This window comes from Pelobates fuscus, chromosome 2 (genome assembly GCF_036172605.1).
Source record: "Pelobates fuscus isolate aPelFus1 chromosome 2, aPelFus1.pri, whole genome shotgun sequence".
NCBI lineage: Eukaryota > Metazoa > Chordata > Amphibia > Anura > Pelobatidae > Pelobates > Pelobates fuscus.
The window spans coordinates 371552411-371576394 of NC_086318.1; the positions used below are offsets into that span (position 1 = coordinate 371552411).

Sequence of the window (23984 nt, forward strand, 5' to 3'; positions counted from 1 at the left end):
TTGCCCGGTGTGCCCGATGGCCAGTCCGGGCCTGCTTCCATCCACCATTAGAAATATGAACATGACTCAAATTTTTGCTCTTTAAGCCTTTTGTTAACCCCTACCAGAAATCTTCATCACATCCAAGCCCAGAAGCTTTGCGGATTAAAAACAGTAGGTTATCGTAACAAGCTTTATTTTCAAAAAAGTTGGGTTGTTGCATCGTAGAATAACAAAAATGGCATTATATACAAGTAAAAACATTACAGATAAGAAAACAATCCATGTCAGGAAGAACCCTCATCAATATCTTTGTCAGAATCCTGCTCCTCCGAGCTGTTCTCAGTTTTTTGATGTTTCTTCCAGAGTTTGGCCATAGCAAGCAGTTTAAGATTTGGCTGATTGGCAGCATCCTCAGGAAAGATGTAATCATAGTATTCCTCCCAACCAGCATCGGACTTTAGGAAAGAGAAAAAAATAAAAATCTATCAATATTGTATGCCAAGGATACAGAAAGCGTACAAATATACATTTGATTCAAAATGTACTGAATGCAATATTTATAATAAAAAAAATAAAATTCAATGCCAGCATTCTGCGCAAGACAGATGCCAAAAATGCATACAATTCATTAGCCAGCACAGGTTAATGAAGGGGCTGGAAGTGGGCTAGCATGTCTGGCAGCTATGCACTCCAACTCTTTATGTAAAGTTTTTCGGTAAAACACTGCAGACTCCAAGCATCATGACCACTACAAGTCAATGTACTGCTTAGAGCAACTCTTTCAGGTAACTAATATATGTGAAAATAGGCCATGTCTAAAACCTGTCCGTGTTAGGTCATTCAATTTTCCATCTATAGAGAGATCACATATGAATTTAATGCACATCTGTCCACAGAGAGGATACGATATATATACACTGTGCTAATCAAACAGTTATCTAATGTAAAAAGGACACTGCAAGCATTAATATAACCTATGGTCCTTGCACACATTTTGAAAAACAGAAGGCCTTGTGTCCAGGTCACTTATAGTATGAGATGTCCTTTTAAAAGCTGTATAGCACTATGAAGGTCAAAATTGACTGCTACCGGCCCGCTAGCAGTGTAATGCTGCAGCCAGCAGCAGAGGTAGAGAGGACCAGGGGGAGCTCTAACCTGCAGCTCTGCCGGGTTCTCCTCTCACTAGCTCCTAGCATTGCCCCCCCACCCACCCACACAGTACCACTCATGCACAAACTGCCACACACACCTCAGATACAGTATCCCCTACTCAGCCCCTATCCCGGCAGATTCCAGGTAAGTGGTCAGTTTGACTACCTACTCTGGGAGGGCACTACTGGCACTATTGTGCCTGGATTGTTTCCTTTAAATAAATCTACCATTGCCCCTTCCATGATTAGGTTCTGGATCTGCAATTGAACAGCAGGCATTTCTGCCAAACAGGGGCCCAGTATATGCCGCTTCGTGGTACATATACAACCGAGGAACTTATTTTAACTTGGGGCGCCTTGGAAAAATATTAAGGGTGCCTTGAACCTAAAAAGTTTGTGAACCACTGGTTTAGATCTGGTCAATCTACCTTAACTGATATATATATATATAAAAAAGTGTTAAATGCTGAAATGAACACACCCACTTTCAGCTTCTTATCTTCTGGATGTCTGCTTTGCTCATTTTGATTTAATTCAAAGCTCTAGGCTACATCATAAAAATATAAAGTGCAAATACATCTGAGGACTTGCACAGTGTGTGACTGGCCAATGCGCATGTCCTGTTCTAGTAGTTGTAGAGGCCCCTCTGTGTGAGGTTGGCTGATAATGTGAGAACATTTACTTTTAGTTGGAAAGAATTTCCTTTTAAAAGGAACACAAACGAGGCGTGGTTTGACCGGGAACCAAGCTGGACGTGCAAGCCTAGAGCTCCTCGCTGACCCCCTGTACCAAACGCATACAACGGCTAAATACCGACTAACCTTACCCCCCGACTCCTTACCCACCATGGAAAAACGCCAGCAGAGAAAACCGGGCACAAAAAAAGCAGACACAGCCGCCACAGTACCCGATCTGTTTGCGGCCTCTCGCATGCCGCGCCAAGACATCCAAGATGGCGGCGGATCCAGTCCGCGAGCTCCGGGTTCGCCGGCAATCTCGAGCTCACCCCAGCCTCACGGCCCAGCCATATCGGAAACGGCCCACATACTGACCGAGCTGGCAGCGGTGAAAACCTACTTAGCCCGAGAGATTGACAGAAGCTCGAAGGCAGTGATGTCAGAAATCCACAAGTTGGGCGAGCGTACCGCAGATCTGGAGCAACGTGTGGAAGCTACCACGGTAGCCCACAACTTGGTGACCGCTCATGTCAATACACTTACCACCCGACTAGAGGCCTCAGAGGCAGCGCTGGAGGACCTGGCGAACAGGTCGCGCTGCAACAACATACGCGTGCGCGGCCTGCCAGAGCAACAGGACGAAGGCCCAATCCCAACCATGCTCCTTGCACTCCTACGTCCTCTATTACCAGAAATACCAGACTAGCACTGGCACATCGACAGAGCCCACAGGGCCCTGCGCGCCCGAAGAGACGACAACACAAGACCCAGGGACATAATTGTCCGCTTTCTTCATTTTCAAACAAAAGAAGCGGTGCTAAGGAAAGCCAGAGAGAGCCCTATAAAACACCAAGACAGAGAAATCACTCTTTTCCAAGACTTGGCTCCCATTACCCTCCAACGCAGAAGAGAATGGAGGCCAGTTACTGAGTTACTCAGGGCCAACGCGATCAGGTACGCCTGGGGGCATCCGTTTAAAATAATGGTCTTTAAAAACGGCAGACCTCACATCCTCATGCCAGGCACGGACCCAGCACCCTTTTTTCGCGCCCTGGGCATAACACTGCCAGAGAGCTTCTCGCTACCAGATACCACTCTACCAGCCTTACAACCCCTACCACGCGACTGGCACACCGCCATGGAGTAAATAGGCGGCAGACTGACACCAGCAACAAAGGCACTATCAACCTCCCGAGAGTGAGCACACCAGACCCCTCCGACGACTTCACGGCGCCATTCCAACCCTTTCCTATCCTCCGGCAGCAGAACACCAGGCAACGGAGCACCTGAGACGCTTTACCCACCGGTCGGACTGAAACCGCGACACCCAAAAACAATGCCCCTTTCTACGATGGACTCACACTCCAAAGCTCACCCTCGCCACACGCACCAATCAACTGACTATCCACACTGACTATTACCAACACTTGATTGACGAGCTTTCTTGACCCCACCATCCTCCCAACTCCTGTCCCAGTGGCAGCTACAACGATAAGCCACATTATGGACCTGTCTTTGGACTGCTGTGGACATTTTGGCACCGAAATTAGAAACTGATAAATGCTGTCACGTTCCTGACACCGAACGGAAGAGTAATGTATATAACTGCAATCTGTATGAAGTAATGTGACAGCTAGCCAAGGCACACACACCACAATAGATGCAACACGTTATTCCAGACACCAACCCACCACACATCCATACCACACGCTGACAAAGGTTCAGGGCAGGGGGTCACACACTATGCTGGGGAAGCACACACCCGGACAACACGGAGTCACGGGCCGTGGCGGGGGGGGATGGGGGGGTGGGACGGTGGGTGGCGGGTGGGCTGGGGGGGGATGTGGCGGGGCCGAGGTGGGCAGCGGAACACACGCATACCGGGACACAGAAGTTACTGAAAGGGGGTATTATGATGGAAATGATTGAGACAGAGGGATTGTCATGTTCCAGATTTGTACTGATATGTCTTGATATGTGTGAATATGTAATACTGTATGCAACCACCGATGACTGGTCCCCGCCCTTCCTCCGCCTCCCCCCCCTCCCCCCCCCCCTTGAGCAACCGCCCATTTGACAGACCGACCAAAGATCCTAGCAACCGAACCCCCACCCCCCCCCCTCCCCCTCCCCCTCCCCCTCCCCCGGTATCCAATAATAAAGACAACGCAAAAAAAAAAACAAAAAAAAAAAAACCCTGGCGCTATTGTGCTCACGACCGGGAGAACCACTGAGGATCAAACGGGGTAACCCAACTGGGCTCACCCTCAAAAGCCTTTGCTTTCCCAATTCCCCTCCCCCCACACCCCCTAACTCCCAAAAGCTACCCGCTTCACTTACGCACCGTAGCAACACAGTACATAAGATCCTGAGGCGGGGAAGCTGAATTACCCTCTAAGTTCTCCAATAGCTCACTGCATACTAAAGTTATAACAGACATTCGTTTCATGGTATCAGGGGGCCACACCGGCAGACAGGTTCATGACCCACCACTCCCAGACTGTAGCAGTCGTAGGGGAGACGAGGGTCCGTACACCCCCCCATGGTCTGGCACAGGATAAGACCAGACACGTACGGCAGCACCGTACTACCCCCCCGCCCCAAACCCTCCTTGCCCCTCTCTCTCTTTTTCTCTTCCGTGCCCTCCCTGGCACCCCACCCACCCCATGCTCACACCGGTCTTGGACGCAGTTAGCGACTCAACATGCTCGCTCACAATCCCTCTCCCTGACAAAGTCCCAAAGGAACAGAGGTGGGAGTACACCCCACCCCCCGTTACATACTTACGCCAGCCGACCCATATTGCAGCAACAAAGCGGCCCGAGTATCCCTCGGGACCAAGTGCACCTACCAAAACTACCTGATCATGTCTCTTAAAATATCCTCGCTTAACGTTAAAGGCCTCAACGCCCCACGCAAGCGAAGAACACTCTTCAGGGAACTAAAAAGGTTAAATCCCGACATTGCATTCATACAAGAGACACACCTGTCTCGGTCCGCCCAGGTCTCCCTCCGCGACTCCACATACCGCTTGGCCGCCGAGGCACGCACCTTCCGTAAACACAACGGAGTAGCGATCCTCACACACAAGCGATGCCCAGTTCATATAACCCAAGTGACTTCGGACCCCGACGGCAGATATGTTGTAGCGACTGGCCGGATTCATTCACAACTCATCCACTTAATCAACATATACGCTCCCAACACATCTACACCCCAATTCTGGAGCCAGATGTCTGACATGGTCCTTGCGCTCCCCACCGGTATCCTCCTCCTAGGCGGAGATTTCAACGCAACACCCACTCCGGCAGTTGACAGAAGCTCACGCCCGGGATTGCTTAGATCCCATGGCATGGGCGCCCAAGACAAACAATTACACCACTTTATCCGCAAAACAGGCCTCATAGACGCATGGAGGGCACAACACCCCTCTTCAGAGACTACACCTATTACTCACCGCCCCACGATACGTACTCGCGCATAGACATGTTCTTGACCAACCATGCAGCCTACACGAAAACACAAAAAACAGACATAGGTACCATTGCGTGGTCGGACCACGCAGACATCGCCATCTACCTTACAGGGCTCCAATGCCCCACCCCATGGACGTGGAGACTAAACACGTCCCTACTCAAGGACCCCCAGGTAGTAGACGACATACAGAAACAATTAACCACATACTTTACAGAAAACCTAACACCAGACATCCCAATGACCACGATATGGGCAGCCCACAAAGCTGTGATCCGAGGCTCCCTTATCAAAATAGCAACCCACAAAAAAAAACAAAAAACACAGAAACTCACTCAACTACTAGAAACCCTCCGCACAGCGGAGCAACGCCACAAAACTGACCCGACTCCCCAAACGCTACAACTTCTCCAAAACACCCGCATTACGATCAGACAACTGCTCATAGACGACACAGCCCGAGCACTCACCTGGACAAGAAGAACATACTACGACAAGTCCAACAAAATGGACACACTTTTAGCCCGCACACTACGACCCAGAACCCAACACCCACATATCACCAAGATCAGAGCCCCAGACGGCACACTGAAAACGTCCCCGGCCGACATAGCCCAAATTTTCACAACTTTCTACACTACACTATACAACCACTCCCCACAAGATGACACCACACACGCTGTGGAGTCCCAGAAAATAACGGACTTTCTAACCCACTTAAACTTACCAAAACTACACACTGCTGCCATAACGGAACTGGCAGCACCAATTACCAAAGACGAAATCGATTCAGCCATCTCCGCTCTCAAAAGCAATAAAGCCCCCGGCCCAGACGGTTTTGAGGGCAGCTACTACAAAACCTTTAGAGAAACTCTCGTCCCACATTTAGAATCTCTATTCCGGGACCTAATGCAGGGGACCCCACCAGACAGGGACATGACACGGGCAAACATCATTCTGCTACCAAAGCCAGGCAAAGACCACACACAGCCAGAAGCATACCGACCTATCTCACTCATAAACCACGACAGCAAACTATTCGCCAAGATATTAGCAGGAAGACTGAACCCATACCTGACAAGCCTAGTCCATGCAGACCAAGTAGGATTCATACCGGGACGCCAGTTATACGAAAACACGAGACGTAACATCGACTTAATAGGGTTCCTAGCAACCACAAAAACACCGTCCCTGGCACTCTCCCTCGATGCTGAAAAAGCATTTGACCGTGTAAAATGGCCATATATGTTCACCCTCTTAGAACACCTACACATGCCCCCCACATATATAACAGCCATCCGTGCACTATACACATCAGTCTCAGCGCAAATAAAGATAACCGGGACGACCTGCCCGTCCTTCACCATAACCAATGGCACCCGACAGGGATGCCCCCTATCCCCTCTACTCTTTGTGCTGACACTCGAACCACTTCTCCAGGCAATACGGGAACACCCACAAATCAAAGGGGTCAAAATTGACGACCAAGAATTCCTGGTTTCAGGATACGCTGATGATATCCTTTTGACCGTAACGGAACCCATACCCACGCTACGGGCCCTGCTCCCACTCCTGGGAACATACGGGACGATCTCGGGATATAAAGTGAACGTAGAAAAATCCAGTGCACTCCCAATTAACCTCACACAGCCGGACTTAAACAAAATCACCTCAGAACACCACATACGTATTACACCAACATGCCTTTCATATCTGGGCATCAAATTACCGGCAGACATAACTACACTCCACAGACTGAACTACACACCTATGATAGAAAAACTCATCTCGGACATGGAGACCTGGGCGGATAAACCCATATCCTGGATAGGGAGAATACATTCAATCAAAATGAATGTCTTGCCCCGAATTTTATTTCTTTTCCAGGCACTACCCATACCCATCACGAAACATAACCTCATCCCCTTACAACGAGCAATAGACAGGTTCATATGGCAAGATAAGAGACACAGAGTAGCCCGCAACATACTGTATCGCCCTAGATCGAGAGGAGGGTTGGGACTACCCCACCTTCACTTTTACTACATAGCCGCCCAGATGGCGCAAATAGCCCTATGGCACACCCCCCCAGAGACCAGACGGTGGGTAGATCTGGAATCAGCACTAATGAGATCCGACCTCCCACAATTCTACATCTGGACACCAAAGGAGCACAGAGCGCTCCTGAGAACGGCGTGCCCGGCCATCACCAACTCTATCCAATTATGGGACACCTATGCCATCAAATACGAACTCACCACTGCGACTTCCCCTCTCACCCCAATTTACCGTAACAGGGCATTCACACCAGGCATGAGACCCCGGGACTTTAGAGGCCTGGAACACGCAGGACTCCAGAGGGTGCACCAACTATACACAGGCGACACGATAGTAGCATTCCCAGATCTACAATCCAGAACAACCTTGAAGCCAGCAGACTTCTTTAGATATTTACAACTCAGACACTACGCGGCCCAAGCGACGGTAAAAACCGCCGCTAAAACCATTCCAACCTTCTTTGAGCGCATCTGCCTAGCGGAACAATATCAAAGAGGCTTAATCACCCAGCTGTACTCCCACCTCTGTTCCACCACACGGGAATGGGGGACCCTGCAATACACTGATAAATGGGAAATTGACTTGGGGGAAACCCTAGAGGGTATAGACTGGCAAGATATTTGGGAAGCTAATGCCAAAACCTCCATCTGTGTAACGATGCAAGAACAGGCATATAAGACGATGCTCAGATGGTATATTACCCCGGTCCAACTCTATCACATGAAGAAAACACCCACAGATCTCTGTTGGCACAACTGCGGAGAGAAGGGGACTTATGCACACATGTGGTGGTATTGCCCCACGATAAAACTTTACTGGGAAAACATCCAGAAGCTTGTATCGCAGATTTTAAATAGACCAATAGGCCTAAACCCCTGGACCTTCCTCCTAGCCAGACCCCTTGACGATTTGCCCAGACAAGAACAACAATTGCTCAACAAGATAGCTCTAGCTGCTAGAAAGGCACTGGCCCAAACTTGGTTGCAGCCCACCCCCCCCCATTGTCCACGGTGCTCAACAAAATCAAAGAGTGTCATCTCATGGACAAATTAACGGCCCAAATGAGAGGCACTATGAAAGCATTCACAAAGGTATGGGAACCATGGGATAATTACACTGACGACTAACGTCCAAGACCACCCCTTCCTCCTCCCCCTCCCCCCCCCCCTCCTTTCTACCAACAGTTTTCCACCACCCCTTCCCTCAATTATAGGCCGAACTCACCGGTAACTCGGCCTATACGTTCAACACACCCACACCATTGCAACAAAACGTTAATTTTGTAATATTGCTATTTGGTCAAAGGTTGCAAGCTAAAGTTATCACTGTTCCTAAGTGTTGTTCATACTATATTATTGAAAAACAATGACAGACGGATGTTTCATACGTATGATCTAAATGGCTGATTATGTAAACCACGTGTATGATTTTGAGGCTTCTGCGCAAGCCATATAACTGCATAACCCACATATGTCTGTCATTGACAAAATAAAGAATTATAAAAAAAAAAAAAGAAAAAAAAAAGGAACACAAACATGTATTCCTGGCCCTATAATGTTAAAACCACCATCTGGCCACCCACGCCTCCATGAATATAACAAAATCTAACTTTGCTTAAAGTCTGCAGGTGCTGCCTATGACCTGCCTGCTTACAGCTGACATCAGAAGTGATTCCTTGATGCAGTCACAATGCTTTCCCCATAGGATTGGCTGACGGTCAAGGAGGCAGAGCCAGCACAAGCCAAACACAGCCCTGGCCAATCAGCATCTCCTCAAATGAGTTGAATCAATGCATCTCTATGAGGAGCGTTCAGTGTCTGCATGCAGAGGGTGGAGACACTGAATGGCAGTACTGCCCCAGGAAGCACCTCTAGTAGCCTTCTAAGGAGTGACCAGTGGAGGTATCCCTAGGCTGTAATTTAAACACTGCATTTTCTCGGAAAAAGCCTGGAGATGATTATAGTCACCAGAACTACAACTTATTGCATTTGTTCTGGTGAGTATAGTGTCCCTTTAAGCCATTACATTGTTGGGGATCGAAATGCCTCAATCACACAGGAAAAATAATGGTCAGTCAGGTTTACAGTGTATAATACAAAATGTAAGTGTTTGAAAATCAGAATAAAAAAAATAAACTATTCTTACCCCATCCTCTGCTTGAAGCTTTCTTCTTTTCTTGACTTTCTCTGGCATAAGTTTAGCTACCCTGTCTCTGGTGGCATCGGTCCCACAATCTTCTTCATAATGCCTCCATGACTCAAGCAACATCAGCCTTTCCTCCTTCTCCTCACAGTTCCGAAGAGACTTATTTGCTTCTTCATATATCAGTCTACAGTTTTCTATCACATCATCACTGCCAGTAGTCAACTCAAACTGTGCAAAACTGATCCAGACCTGGAGAAAAACAAAACAAAAGATCTATTTAAATAATCCAGAAAAAAATAAAAAAATATAAAGTATTTTAAAAACGGTATTGTTAGCCCAATCATGAAAGCAGATTGCTGTAAAGCTTTGTAATAGATACAAATGTCTAAGCAGAACCAAACTATCGACCTGTTGACCCATTTTACAGAAAGCCAGTGAATATACTGTACTTTTGCACAGTGTCATACTTCAGCAGAATCAAATATTTACAAAGGAGCAAAACATTTACATAAAATATTTTTCACTATTATTAATTATTCAACTTCACAATAAAAAAAAAAAGATTTAGCAAAAGACTGACTTAGCCAACATGGTAAACAGGAGAAAGGGACTTGGGAATGCTAGGCCAAGAGATTTTTCGCCATAATGTAATCCAATGCAATTGGTGGCACAAAAAATAAATAAATACATTTAAAAAAACCAAAAAAAAACTATACTGCAACAAATGCTCTTTCTCCAGAGAAGAAGAATGGTGGGAGACTCATGCTGTATGAATAGGTTTTATCAGCAGGGTTGGGGCATCTAGCACAAATTACAGGTAAATGTAAGGACCAAAATAAAAATAAAATAAAAAATAAATTCAGGAAAGGAACTTTAGAACAAAAACATGGATACCACTACAGCAACCCAATCTAAATTCTGACCTCAAACATATTGAGAATCAATGACTATTTGAAAAAATTATTCTACAAGCACCACCAAACCAACCCAAATTACCAGGAGCAAATCCACCAAGAATATGGAAACAAACAAATTACTCTCAGTGTTCCAAACTGGAAGATTCCTTAAAATACTTAGTATCTTTAATTCCCCAAACTACTACTGCTTTTTTGACAGAACAAAAAAATTCATATGCATTGAGCACGCAGATTTGCTGCAGAATGTTTAGATGGGGAGAAAAAACGATTTAAAAATAAGTCTCTCGCTCGGTAGATGCTCTGCCGATAATTAGACTCACAAGGGAGAGCAGAACAGTCCTCCCAAGCATAGCAACCACAGCACATATAGAAACTCTAGCCGATGGTGCTAGCTTTGGCTAGGGAGTATAAGAACGGAGTGACTGGTATCTGTTTAATTTACAAGGCAGTGTGAGTTTGTGTAGGTTACACACACAATTTTCTGAATTAATTTTATAATGGTATATACATTCAGTGTCAAACACATTTTAAAAATTGTACTCCTAAATACGCAGTGTAGTTTCTACTGGATGCAATTGTCAACATTAATGAAATGCAGAATTTTTCATACTACGGACTATATTGAAAAAAAATACTGTTTTATGAAAAATTTAAGCTAAAATTTAGTTTCTTAAAGGGACACTATAGGCACCCAGACCACTTCGGCTCATTGAAGTGGTATGGGTGCAGTGTCCCTAATTGTACTTTGTGCTGCAATATAAAACATTACCGTTTTATAGAAACTGCAATGTTTACATTGCAGCACAAAGGCTGCCTACCAAACAGCCACTGGAGGAGCTTCCTGGATGTTAAACTTTTGGTCCGGTAACGGAAGAGGACATCCAGCGACAGCCATTTCCTCATAGCCAATAAATGGCCAGAATTTCAGTGTTTGTGACTTAAAATAACCTGTACAAATAAAACATGATAGCCAACTCTAATAAACAAGTACCTTAACATGCTGTGTTCTCTGTAGGAGCCTCCTGTAAAGAGTTCTAGTTTTATCATATTCTTCTTGTTCAATTTCAAAGTCAATATAGGATTTCCAAAGAACCTAAATATAGGAATCAGGAGAAATACAAGAGAAATTGCAGATACATTAATGCAAACAAGCCTACAGCCCTTCAAGGTCACATGTCATAATTATGCTGAAGATTTTACTTGCAGGGAGAACAGGCGAGACCTACCACAGGCAGTTCTTCTGATCTCCCAAGCATAGCATCCACAGCACATGCGCATTGATAGGGCATCACCAAGCAGGATACATTAAGACTATGGGAAAAGCAAGGGCAGGCCAGAGTGCAACACTAACCTCTGAAAAGACAATGTAGTGCTGGATTTAAAGGGATTCTAAAGTGTTAGGAGTACAAAGTTGAATGCCTAACACTAATGTGCTCTCTGGTCCCCGCCTCCATTACGCCACCCCCATTTACTTACCCGATTTCAGCACTTGGTCGGCACCCTGCATCCTCCAACAGGGGACTTATTGCGCATGTATAGTGAGCACTGAGAACACATTAGGCCCTCACCACAAGATTAATGCTTTTCAATGGGGATTTTACAGACTCAATGCTCTCATACAGAACATAAGGACGTCTAGCGACCTCGAGTCAAGTTATAACCCTGAAGCGCCTCTAGTGGCTGTCTGGTAGACAGCCACTAGAGGCAGCCTTAGTACTGCAATATAAACACTGCAGTTTCTAGAAGAATGCAAGATTTTACATTGCAGGACTAAGGGGGACAGGGACACTGCACCCAGACCACTTCAATAAGCTGAAGGCAAGAAGTGCCTGATAGATTCCTTTTCAAACACAGCCTAGTGTTTTCCTAAGGGTTTCAATCTAACTTCATTGACAAAACATTTCATAGTCAAAAGTTAATCTTAAAAAGGGTCAGTTTATATGACACTCATTTATCTTGGATGCAGTTATGTTATCTATAGACAAAATATAGTCTTGCATAGAAAATGTGAGTGAACACATTTAAATTACTTTAGTTGTATATTAGTTTATACGGTTTGTGAATTGGCACATTCATTGGTTTGCGGTTTCAGTATTGCAGTTGTGTATTCTTACATGTTCCTGGAGCACTGCTTTAAAAACCCCAAAACAACATCTAAACAACCATCTATGAGCCATCTGTAGCGAGTGAAACAATCACACATAATGAATTTATACGATTTTAAAATTGAAAACAAACATTTTGAGATTGGTAAGAGTTGACACAGATCTAACTCAGACAGCATATAATGCGTAAGGAGTATGAATAACAGTATTTCAGTGGGTCCCAATTGACATCTCATGCAAGTTTTAGCTTATCTTGTAGGATTACAAAGAAAACCAAGAATATTTGCATATTAGGCTGATCCCACCCAAAAGGGGAGTACAGATACAAAATTCAGGCCAGCTCTCGCTGCAGATGAAATACATCAATCCCAGACAATTATTTCAGACTCGTTGGGCCTCAGTGAGGCACAACAGATTTCCCTCTAGGTACCACGAGTAAGGGGTCCATGTCTGGGTTACCCTTTAATTTTAGGAACCCCTCCCCCCCCAAAAAAAAACCCCACAAACAAGGTGCAAGAGAATATTGAAACGGACAACAGACTGAGTAGCTTGCTTTTCCCAGTGCAATACTTACTTCCGGCATGTCTAGTCGTGGCTGTCCAATAGCCAGTTCGTACACTGCACGAGCCCGCTCAACATCCCCCAATATAGTCTCCAACTCCGCAAACTTAATCCACGTTGTGCAGTTCTCTGGTGCAAATTCCAGGAATTTTTCATAAAGTTTTCGGCAACGATCAAATTCTCGCAGTTGCAGCTCCAATTCTATGTAACCCTTAAACAGCTTGATCTTTGGACATTTACCAATAGATGTGCCCTATGTTGAAGAAATAAAGACATGAGGATACTTTATGATACTGTGGGAGACTAGAATAATTACATTTTTGGGAAATATTTAACTTCAGGTAAAAACAAATATTCTCACTGGGTACCTGCAAGGTAGTTTTAACACTGAATAACATCTACAATATATGTACCTTTCTCAAGTATTTTTCTCAATGGGCAGCCAGTGACAGGCTAAGCGCAACAGCTAATGTGGTCACAGCCTTAGAGGGAGAGACACAGGCATCATCTGGTTTGGAGTTCAAACCTAAAGTGGTCCAGACATGTATTCCTGACGTTATAGTGTCCTGCTACTTATCTAGGTGCCAGCCCCCACTGTGTAGGGTTTAAAATGTGAGCATTTCTTAAAAATTTCAGCCTGAGACGCACTGCTCTCCTGGCTGACACTCGGTCTATTTTTTGAGATCATCAATGCGGACGATCTCAGCCAATCCAATGCAACTGATCTATAATGTAGCTTAACTCTTTTATAGCAGAAGCTCCTCTTGTGCCCGTCAGCAATATACCTACAAGAGGCGCGTTAAACATGCAATGTAAACATTGTGGTTTCGAAAGAATGGCAAGGTTTAACATTGCAGAAATAAAGACAGGAACACTACACCTAGACCATTTCATGGAGATTAAGAGGTCTTTGTGCATTTAGGGTCCCTTTAAGGAAAGCCAGAATCTCCAGGCACCAAAACAACTTAATTAGGATGAAGTTGTTATTGTACCCAGTGTTAAGGTTGCTAAAAAGCATTATTCGCGATTTTCATAAATAAAATGATTTGAGGCCTGGTCTACTGAGCATTGTACAGTTTAACAGAATGGTGGCAGCTGAAACAAATACCCCCTTGTTGCACTCCCAGTGTTTGTGGATATTGAGTTACATTAAAAGCTACAGGAGAAACAGAATTAGCTCAGTGATCACTGCCACCATTTTTGCAGAAGTTGCAGTTCCTGGGAATTTGCACCAAATGAGGGACCTTCAAAGCAGAGTTTTGTTAATTTTTTTTTTTTTTACATATAATTTATTCATACAGCTTTGTGTGACTATTTAAAACTTGACCAGCAATTTTACATCAGCTGCTCTGACAATTTTCATGGCAAATGGCATACAAAGCACAAAATGTAATGCCGGTTAATGTACATAAAACTAATTCCACAAGGTATATATTAATCTACATAAAAGCTTTGCAGTTCTTACAAGCTAAAGCATGTCCCCTTTCTTTATGGGATCGGTACATACCAGAGCACTCCGGGCCAAATGGAGATTTTTTTGCCGGATTTCAAACTGCGAATACATCAGCCAGATTTTCGCAAATGTAAACTAAAAAAAATAATAAAATGAAACGGACGTGAAAAGAGTAGAATGGTCATTTTAACATACAGAATTGATCAACCAACTATTTTTGCATTAACAAAAATGTGTCAACTAATACAATTGAATCAATTCAAGGAGAATACTACCGGTCAGATTATTCTCCAATTCGAGTTTTCATTTTAATGCCACATGAAGTTAAATACATAGACAGTGGTACTCCTTAGTAATTTGTATTGTCAGGCAAATTATCCCAAGGATTTTCTAAAAATCTCACCTTTTTATGAGGTATTAAATCTAGGCAGGCTTGGTACACTTGTCTGGTTCTCTCTGGATCCTGCAAAATAGGTTTTTAGTAAGCCTTATATTTCTTACAGATAGAAGAAAAAAGAAAGAAAAACTGTTGAAAACGTGGGCATTCAGTGTTAACAGCTTGAAGGGAAGATTCTTATCAAACAAGAAAGGTTCTCAAAATAGGATTTACCGAGACCTTACCAGTCTAGATTTAAGTAACAGAATAAGCATGCTTTAGAAGTAAAAAAAAGGAAAACATAAACTGACATGCAACTGAAAAACGGACTTTCCCGGTCAACACATAAAACAATCTGCATATAAGAGGCTGCAAAGGTATTTAGTGCAAAAAATATATATAAATAAGCATACGCAAAATATGTTAATTGCTGCAAACAATTAAGCTTGGTAAAGCTTTTGTACCTTTGTCTCTAGCTCTTCATACAAGCCGTAGTTGATCCACAGATAAATATATCTTTTCCAGTGTCTCTTCTCTTTAGTAGGAGGGACATTCGCAATCGCACGTTCATAGACTTCCCGGACTGTATCTGGATCTGCATCACTTTCCACCAACCGCAAGTAATCAAACCAGGCATCGTAGTTGTGGGGATTGGCCTGAAATAAAATGATTGATATACCAGCTAGAAAATTACTACAAATTAATAATAGGTTGAGATCTTAATCTGTACTGGAGCCCATATGAACCTAATGATGTGTGTTTCACAAACAGGTTAAATACATTTTTTTAATAAAATATTTTTTAACATGATTATGCACTTTGTAATTGCAGTAATTCCACTGAAAGCTTTTAGTTGAAGGACATTTAAAAAAAAAAAAAAAAAAAAAAAAAAAAAGTTATAGTCTTGCAAAAGTTACCTTCACTTCTTCTTCATACTGGAATCTCCTCTTGTTTACAATAATATCTTCAATGCCTCTCCGGTCACCATACTTCTTCTCAAAAATGGTGTAGTTTTTAAATAATTCCTGGGCTTGCTGCTTCGATATCCTGTCCAAAGCGTACTTGTAGATGACACGTACTCGTTCAGACTGGAAAAGAAGTTTACACTCAAACAGCTGAACAAACAAGTGTTTATTTAGAAGCATTGACCACAAGGCATACAGAGAAGAATGTATGCAACATTCAAATATAGTAGTTGTAAATCGCCCTTAATGACCGCTTTAGAAATAAAAAGCTATCATGATGGAAAAGTGTCCTTAAGTGGATATGCACACAAGAAAAGTGATACAAATGACAGTCATAACTAAACAAAGGGATAGTCAAAAATTCTAGAACAAAGTATGACTGTATTTAGAATATAAATTATGTTTAGAAATACCAGTCAACTCCTTGCTCAGGGGTAAAACCTCATTGAATGACTGCGCTTTTGACAATTATGAAGGTAAAGGATCATTCCACAAAACCCGCCACAATTTAGTAGATCTGCTCATAAAATGTGCATATAATTTGTTTGGCATGTTTTCTTTAGCGGTTTATGAAATCTTGCTTTGTAATAGCTGCACAGCTAGTATCAGCACGTACTGCAAGCTCTCCCCTTCTTTCCCAGCACAGATTTTCAATGAATACTCTGAGCTGTATTACAGTCTTTGCAAGGCAGGTACTTTGGGCGATTGCCTGACCTTAAAATTTAGCACCACAAAAATAACAATTTTAGAGGCAGGCAACTGCCCAGCCTACCTGCCTTGCAAAGACAGTAATACATCTTACCGAGAAGTCTGTGATTGACAGTCAAAAAAAACTTATATCGAAGGGAAGGGATTACAGTACATACTGATTCTAGGTGTGCAGCTATTGCAAACCAAGATTTTATATACACCAAAACAGACAGTTGCAACAAGATCCAAGAGGATTTAATAAAAATGGCTAAATTTGCACTTTTATTAAAAACATTAAAAATAAAAATAGCTTACACTATTAAAAATATAAATATCTTACAATAATCTCCAATGGCAAATTTAGGACCACCATTGTATTTTAAAGCAATAATTTTGCACAATACTTCCATCTTGTGGATGCATGTGGTATAACAACTAACAGGCTAGTAAGAATGTGTGTGCAGCAAACCAATAAAGAGATTTAAAATAAACATGAAGAAGGAAATCTAATTCAATCTTACCTCTTTTTGATTCTCTTCAAATTTGGCAAATGCAACATAGAGATTTTCATCCATATGATCTTCTCCATAGAACTCTACAGCTCTCTCATAGACTTTGCGTGCGTGGGCAATGTAACCATGCTTCTCTTCAAAGCGAGCATACTTAATCCAGTTCTTAACATCGGGATGGACGAAAACAAGTGCAGTGATGTTAAGGAGAAAACATTGTATCGCCAATGCCCATAGAACTACTCATTACTTTCAGACAACACTGGTTTATAGAATACTTTGTAGAACTTTACAAGTGGAATGAAAAATGTGTTTATGTAAAAAAAAAAAAAAAAAAAACCAAAACAGGTTTTAGCTGAGCAGCTTCTATTAATATGCACAAGTATTTCATTTCACCTCCAAATATACTCTAAGGCTATATCTAATGCAAATGTAATTCCAGGAAGCCTCAACATTACTTTTTGCTCCAAAAATTTCTACTATAGAATGTTAACAACTGAAGTTCAACACCCAGAGACCCTTGGTGTGACCACAAAGAACTGCTTACATTTTACAGTCTGCCTTCCCTAAATGCTGATTGACGACAATTCTCAAAATTCCTTGAATGCAATAGAAATGCAGAGAATGAGAATTTTAGTAGCTATAACGAAAAACATCTGGGGCTCGGGTTACACTTTACTTACGAGATATATTTTAATATTCATTTCAGATCTCACAGAATAGGAGGAAAAACACAGGCACACCCGGTAGCTTCCTCAAATAGGCAGTCTGCTACTGCTCTACAATGTTCTTCAACAAACATGTAGCCGAAACATTGCTACTACTGTACACTGTTTCTGAATGTCACCAACTCATTCTCCACTCAATCTGGAGAATGAAGAAAATTGATGCTAGGTGTTTATTATTATTCTTTATTGCAGTATTTATACTAAATAAATCTGTTAAAGTGAATTGTGAGAAGCATTTAGCCTTCAAAAGAAGGCAGTGTTTATCCTATATCATCCCGATGCTCCAATAATAATTTATAGATACCATGTAAAGTTTGAGCTGTGAAACTGATGAGTTATTGAATAACTACGTTTATCATATAAAACAAAATGATTGAACTTTTTAAAGGATATATCTTTCGTAAATAGACCGTGCTCTGTCCACCTCTTTGTAACGGAGTTCGAAGTTGATGAATGAATGCCAGGCTTGCTCTTCCGGCTGCCATTCCATCCAGCGTTCGAACACCTGCCTTGTGCCTGCCAAGTTCCCCAGCAACTCCTCCATGTAGGTGTATTTGTACCTTTTAAGACAAAAGCATGACTGAATCCTATGTGCAAGTCCTTCAAACATTGGAGGGAGTTTATGTATTTTAACAATAAAAGGCATTAAAAATAGAGTTGGTGAGTGGCTGTTTGTTTTTGAGATAGAGAGATATAGATATCTCTATATCTCTCATAATCAGCTGTAAGATACAGATTTATCACAAAAAGCATCAACTGGGATTCACAAGAAAGATTTTAATATTGCTTACTTCGAATGTTTTTCATCAGTTTACAATCAACCAGGAAGTACACATTGCAGACACTCATCGACTAGAACAGGATTACTAGTCTCGTGCAAAAATTAGTTTGAGCTGGTTCGCCCAAATAAAATTCCTGTGGATCATACCGAAGGATCAATTCGGTATCGATTAACAGAAATGGTAATTGGAAGAATTCATTTTTTGCACTGGTCTAATGCTTACCCTCACATTACATTTAGGGAATAAATTTCAACATTGCACCTAGGACTGAAGATGTAACATTTTAGCAGGAAGTTATCAATTGAACTTTGGACATAACTAACAGTTGTAGAATGAAAGGTATGTTGTAAAGCTTAGTGTGGCTTACAACAGAAACTAAACAGATAGATGTCCATATTTATTAGAAGGTGTATTTCAATACACATACCAGAACTGATTGACCCTTGGAAGGGTTGTGATAGCACGATCCCAAATGTTACGTGCATGGTTAACCTGGCGGTTCTTCATCTCCATCTCTGCGTACTTCAGCCATAGTGTCACATTTCTGTAGTCCACATCTAGTGCACGCTCGTAAATAGATCGGGCCCTGAGGAAACACAGTAAAGGTTTTTTAAAAAAAAAAAAATAATATATATAATATATAAACACGCAGCAGCTTCACGAATAGATGTTTACAGTGAACACGTCCATGCAATTAATCTTTTCCTCATTAAAAAGCACATATAATGGATGCATTTCCTTCTTCTGACCAATTTAGAAATGTTATTTATGAGGGAGGAAAAAAAAAATGCATACCTTTGAACTTCCTTTAGACTTTCTTCCCATTGTGCATACTTTATCCAGTTGCTAATAACAGTTCTGTTTTTTCTTATATTGTCCTCGAAAGTCTGAAAGAGAAAAAATAAATTATTGTGGAAAAAAAATACTCAAATAAAAATGTAAAATAATAGACATAAGCAAAAAGTTGTTTTCAGTGATTTGTCGGAATAAAAAAAAATTCCTGACAATGAAGCCAATTAATTCTGCAAAGGAGGTTAATTCGGAAGATTCTGATTCTCAGAATTGATTTGTTTTAAGATTGCCAGGAATTTTAATTTAGCGATTTGCTTAAAATTACTTCTTGCACATATCCAATATTGAATCACTTCAGTCAGTAAAAGGCAATTCATTATTACTCCAATATATCGTAGTGACATATTAAAAGGACAGTGGCAATTTACAGGGTATAATTTTCCTACTATATTGTAAAACCAGATTTGTTCAGTTAAAACTACACAACAATTTAACATAACATTTTTGGTTAAGTATAAAAAGAAGAAAAGTATTTAAAATGCATTTAACATAATTTAGAAAAATATGACGAGGCTGCACTCAGTAATATGTACATAGTGCTAACCAAACTTCTAACATATGCGTTGATTATATTTTATGCTAAAGAGTGCAGTTTCTTTCACAAGACAAGTTTTGCATTGCAAATGTGTTCATGCACCAGATTCCTTTGTTCCAAATGATTGCAGTGGGTGATCTTGCACCCATATGATTCCTCAATGCCAAGTGCACTAATAGGCTAGACATTGTGTACGCCAGGAAGAAAACTTCATGTAAAAAAAAAAAATACATCATTGTATAAATTAGTTAAATATTCTGCTAGTGCAACAGTCTTACAGGCAGCGTTAGATGTTCATGAACTGGCAATTCATTTGCAATAATCATGGCTGTTGCAACAATGAAACATACCTTTCTTTTCCTCAATTTGTAATCATTAAGTTCTTCCTCATCTGTGATCTTCTGTTTAGGAGGAGGTGGTAGAAGCTCAAGTTCTCGCTCCTTGGCTTCTCTCAAAAGCTGCTCAGCTGTTATCTGAACCTCTGCAGGGGCTTTATTTTTCACCTTCAGGAAAAAAAATAAAAATAAATTAAAAACAAAACACAATTATATACATCTATCACAAGGTAAATTTAACGTGTGCAAAATGAGATTTACGCAGAGTATTAATGTAGTGTAACATACAATTGTAGTTCTGCTTCTTATAGCCCAATTGATGTTCTATGTGTATATGCTAATTCAATTGCAATAGGAGGCAAAAATCCCAATAGATCTGTAGGACAATGTATGTCAGTACAGGAAGCAATGTGAGCAGCATGGTGTACCAGTGAACTTAGAAACATAACTGTCCTTTTAACCGACGGACTGGTAGCTCTTACAGATTTTCCCCCTACATACACTGTGTAATGGGCTTTTGACATAATGCTACTTGGTTTGTGATTAGCTTTCTCCCCCCCCCCCCCCCATTTTTAGATAACATATTACACTGTCACCATTGCACTTGTTTAGGTGTTTTACCTGCCAACACCTACTGTGCAACAAGTGATCTTTTCCTGTAAAAGGTATGTTCCAGGCAAATATGCAGTGAATCATTCAATTGGGAATTTAGGTCTGGAATCAGAACCATTGTTCAAAGAGACTGGAAGCCACTTTCAGAATGCATTACCTTTTCTCTTTCAAGTAATGAGACCCAGCGAGTTTCTCTACAGCATGTCTGTGTGACTTTCCACAAGATTTTGAAAGCAGCTTTATAGATAATGCATGCAAGAGGCTACTTTGGCCTTAAATTTGTACTTCACTTTGAATTCACTTCAAATTCTCACTTTAGTGAATAACCCAGTATATCCATTTAATCTTGCTGAATTGGATACTGTGCCTGAAGTCCCCTAGTGCTCTCCCTCCTTTCAGCAACACATTTTTTGAATAAGGTTTCCTAGCTGTCCACAGCCTGGCCCCCACTTGAGATATGGCTAAGGCAGAGCTAACGCTTTTTTAGTCATTCCAATTCATACCAGCAATAAGCACTGTGGTAGGTCGAAAGCAGTCAGCTGACACTCAACCAACCATCGCTGCTTAGACTAATGCTTCCTAATAAGCCCAAGCAGTACTGAGCATTGGCTGTGGGTAATTCTTGCCAAAATACACCTCTTATTCAGAGGAGTGTGTGTGTGTACCAATAAAAGTGCTAAAGGTGAATAAATAGAAGCAGCCCTAAATACTAATGTGGGAATATTTTCTTATCCACATAAAAGTCGAAAGTATATAAACCGGTGTAAGTGAGAACCTACACCTTTAAGTGGAGCGCTAGAAAAATTATATATAGTGCGTATGTTAGGTAAACTTACCCCACGTAACTTGATTAAAAACTTGGTTTAAGAACTTAAACCAAGTTTTTAAAAAGTTACGTAGGGTAAGTTTCCCAAAGGAAAGCATTGGATTGGCTGAAACGATTAAGCACAAGCCAAACACAGCCCTGGCCTATCAGCATCTCATCATAGAGATGCAATAAATCAATGAATCTATGAGGAATGTTCAGTGTCTCCATGCAGAGGGTGGATACACTGAATGTCAGTGATGTATACTGTGCAACACTGCCCCAGGAAGCAACTCTAATAGCCATGAGCTGTGGCCAGTGGAGGTATCCATAGACTAAGGTAAACACTTCCTTTTCTCTGAAAAGACAGTGTTTACTACAAAATGCCTGCAGGGCCTGATTATACTCACCAGAACAAATACAATAAGCTGTAGTTCTGGTGACTATAGTGTCCCTTTAACAATTGTAGGAAAGAGGACGCCAGGGGACTCCAGATACCATCACCACTTAATTTAGATTAATTTAGGGACAACTTTGTCTCAGTATTTTTCCTACACCTGACTCTAGGTGAAGCTATCCACCATCAAGCGGTATAAATTTACCCCAACCATCACCAGTGAGGGCTGCAGTTAAATTAGCTCTTTCTAGGGAGGATCAAACCCCAACAGACTTCACTACTTTACTCTCGTGCACGCATGAGTACCGCAGTGAGGTAGGTCAGTGCCTGGTAACTGGAGTGTGACAGGAAGACGAGGGCCGGGGTCAATAAAGTAAAACTCACCTTTCCCTGTCCTCTCCGACCACCAGACCCCCAGTGGCTTTATCAGGGTCATGCAGAGCCCCCAGACAGTGACAGGTCCATTTAAAAGGACAACAGAAATCTGAGTGAGCTCTCAGCAGCACTGTCATAGAGCACTGTATACAGGGCTGGGTGACAGCTGCTCTCCATTACTTACTGATAACCAACATTTGGCATCCATGGCATCATAGCCTATAAACCAGGGGTGGGCAACCACCAGCACTCCAGATTATGTGGACTACATCCCCCATGATGCTTTGCCAGCGATATTGCTGTAAGAGGATTCTGGGAGATGTAGTTCCCCACTGCTGGCATAGTGTACCCAGGGAGAGCCACATGTCAGACAGTGTATCGGTCACTCTCTCGGGGATTAGTCCGTGTTACCCCATACATGGCACTGGGAGGGCATGTGTTACACCCTCAACCCCGCCGCCGCCTGGGCGGGTTCCTCTCACTCTACCTTGGCCACTTTGGGGATCCGCTGCTTGCCCGCTGCCGTGGACGCCATGTTTAGTCCTTACTCTCCTGTACGGCGGCCCGAATCGGTCAACACGGTAAAACGTCACGTAAACCCCGCCCAGCGCTACGTCTATACGTCACCATGCACGCACGAGCTCGCTTTTCTAAAGGACGGGCCGCCCATGGGTGACGTCACGCACGGGGGTTGCTATAGCGACCAAGTACAGCGTCTGGCAGAGAGCGTGAGAGCCGCACAGCGAGCCGCGATCTCCATAGAGACCAATAGTACATAGAGCGCACATCAACTCAATCAACGTCAGCACCCCGTACAGGTCAGCAACTCACTACAGACACATAATGCCTGGAGTCACAACAAATTATTTATTGTCAATTATTATTAAAATATCAAATGTACATCTGTCTGTCTGTGTGTGTCTGTCTGTCTGTGTGTGTGTCTGTCTATCTGTGTGTGTGTGTCTTCTGTCTGTCTGTGTGTCTTCTATCTGTGTGTGTCTGTCTATCTGTGTGTGTGTCTGTCTCTTCTATCTGTGTGTGTGTCTTCTGTGTATCTGTGTGTGTCTGTCTATCTGTGTCTGTCTGTCTATCTGTGTGTGTGTGTGTGTGTGTCTGTCTCTTCTATCTGTGTGTGTGTCTGTCTGTGTGTGTCTTCTATCTGTCTGTGTGTGTGTGTCTGTCTATCTGTGTGCGTGTGTCTGTCTCTTCTATCTGTGTCTGTGTCTTCTGTCTGTCTGTGTGTCTTCTGTCTGTCTGTGTGTGTGTGTGTGTGTGTGTCTGTCTCTTCTATCTGTGTGTGTGTCTTCTGTCTGTGTGTGTGTGTCTGTCTATCAATATGTCTCTGTCTATCTCTGTGTTCTATCTGTGTGTGTGTCTTCTATCTGTATGTGTCTGTCTATCAATATGTCTCTGTCTATCTCTGTGTGTGTCTTCTATCTGTGTGTGTGTGTCTGTCTGCCTGTCTATCTCTGTGTTCTGCCTGTGTCTCTCTGTCTATCA

General features: G+C 42.5%; 1 protein-coding gene across 1 annotated transcript; it reads right to left on the reverse strand.

The window, feature by feature from the left end:
• Positions 1-158: 158 nt before the first annotated feature.
• On the reverse strand, positions 159-23097 carry CRNKL1 (crooked neck pre-mRNA splicing factor 1). Its single transcript, XM_063441398.1, has 14 exons — positions 22972-23097; positions 20311-20463; positions 19369-19460; positions 19001-19159; positions 18185-18351; positions 17076-17254; positions 15817-15987; positions 15364-15555; positions 14927-14986; positions 14578-14658; positions 13084-13323; positions 11396-11497; positions 9488-9736; positions 159-437 (listed from the first exon to the last, which is right to left on the reverse strand). Exons 1-14 carry the CDS (start codon positions 23017-23019, stop codon positions 267-269), a joined length of 2064 nt encoding a protein of 687 aa, XP_063297468.1. The 5' UTR covers positions 23020-23097; the 3' UTR covers positions 159-266.
• Between the last annotated feature and the right edge of the window lie 887 nt (positions 23098-23984).

Excerpts from the sequence above, each read along its gene's own strand:
- CRNKL1 (XM_063441398.1), bottom strand. The coding sequence starts at position 23,019 with ATGGCGTCCACGGCAGCGGGCAAGCAGCGGATCCCCAAAGTGGCCAAG. Across the intron at positions 20,464-22,971 it reads GGATCCCCAAAGTGGCCAAG|GTGAAAAATAAAGCCCCTGC; the intron begins GTAGAGTGAGAG and ends TTTTTCCTGAAG. Across the intron at positions 15,988-17,075 it reads TTGAAGAGAATCAAAAAGAG|TCTGAACGAGTACGTGTCAT; the intron begins GTAAGATTGAAT and ends CTTCTTTTCCAG.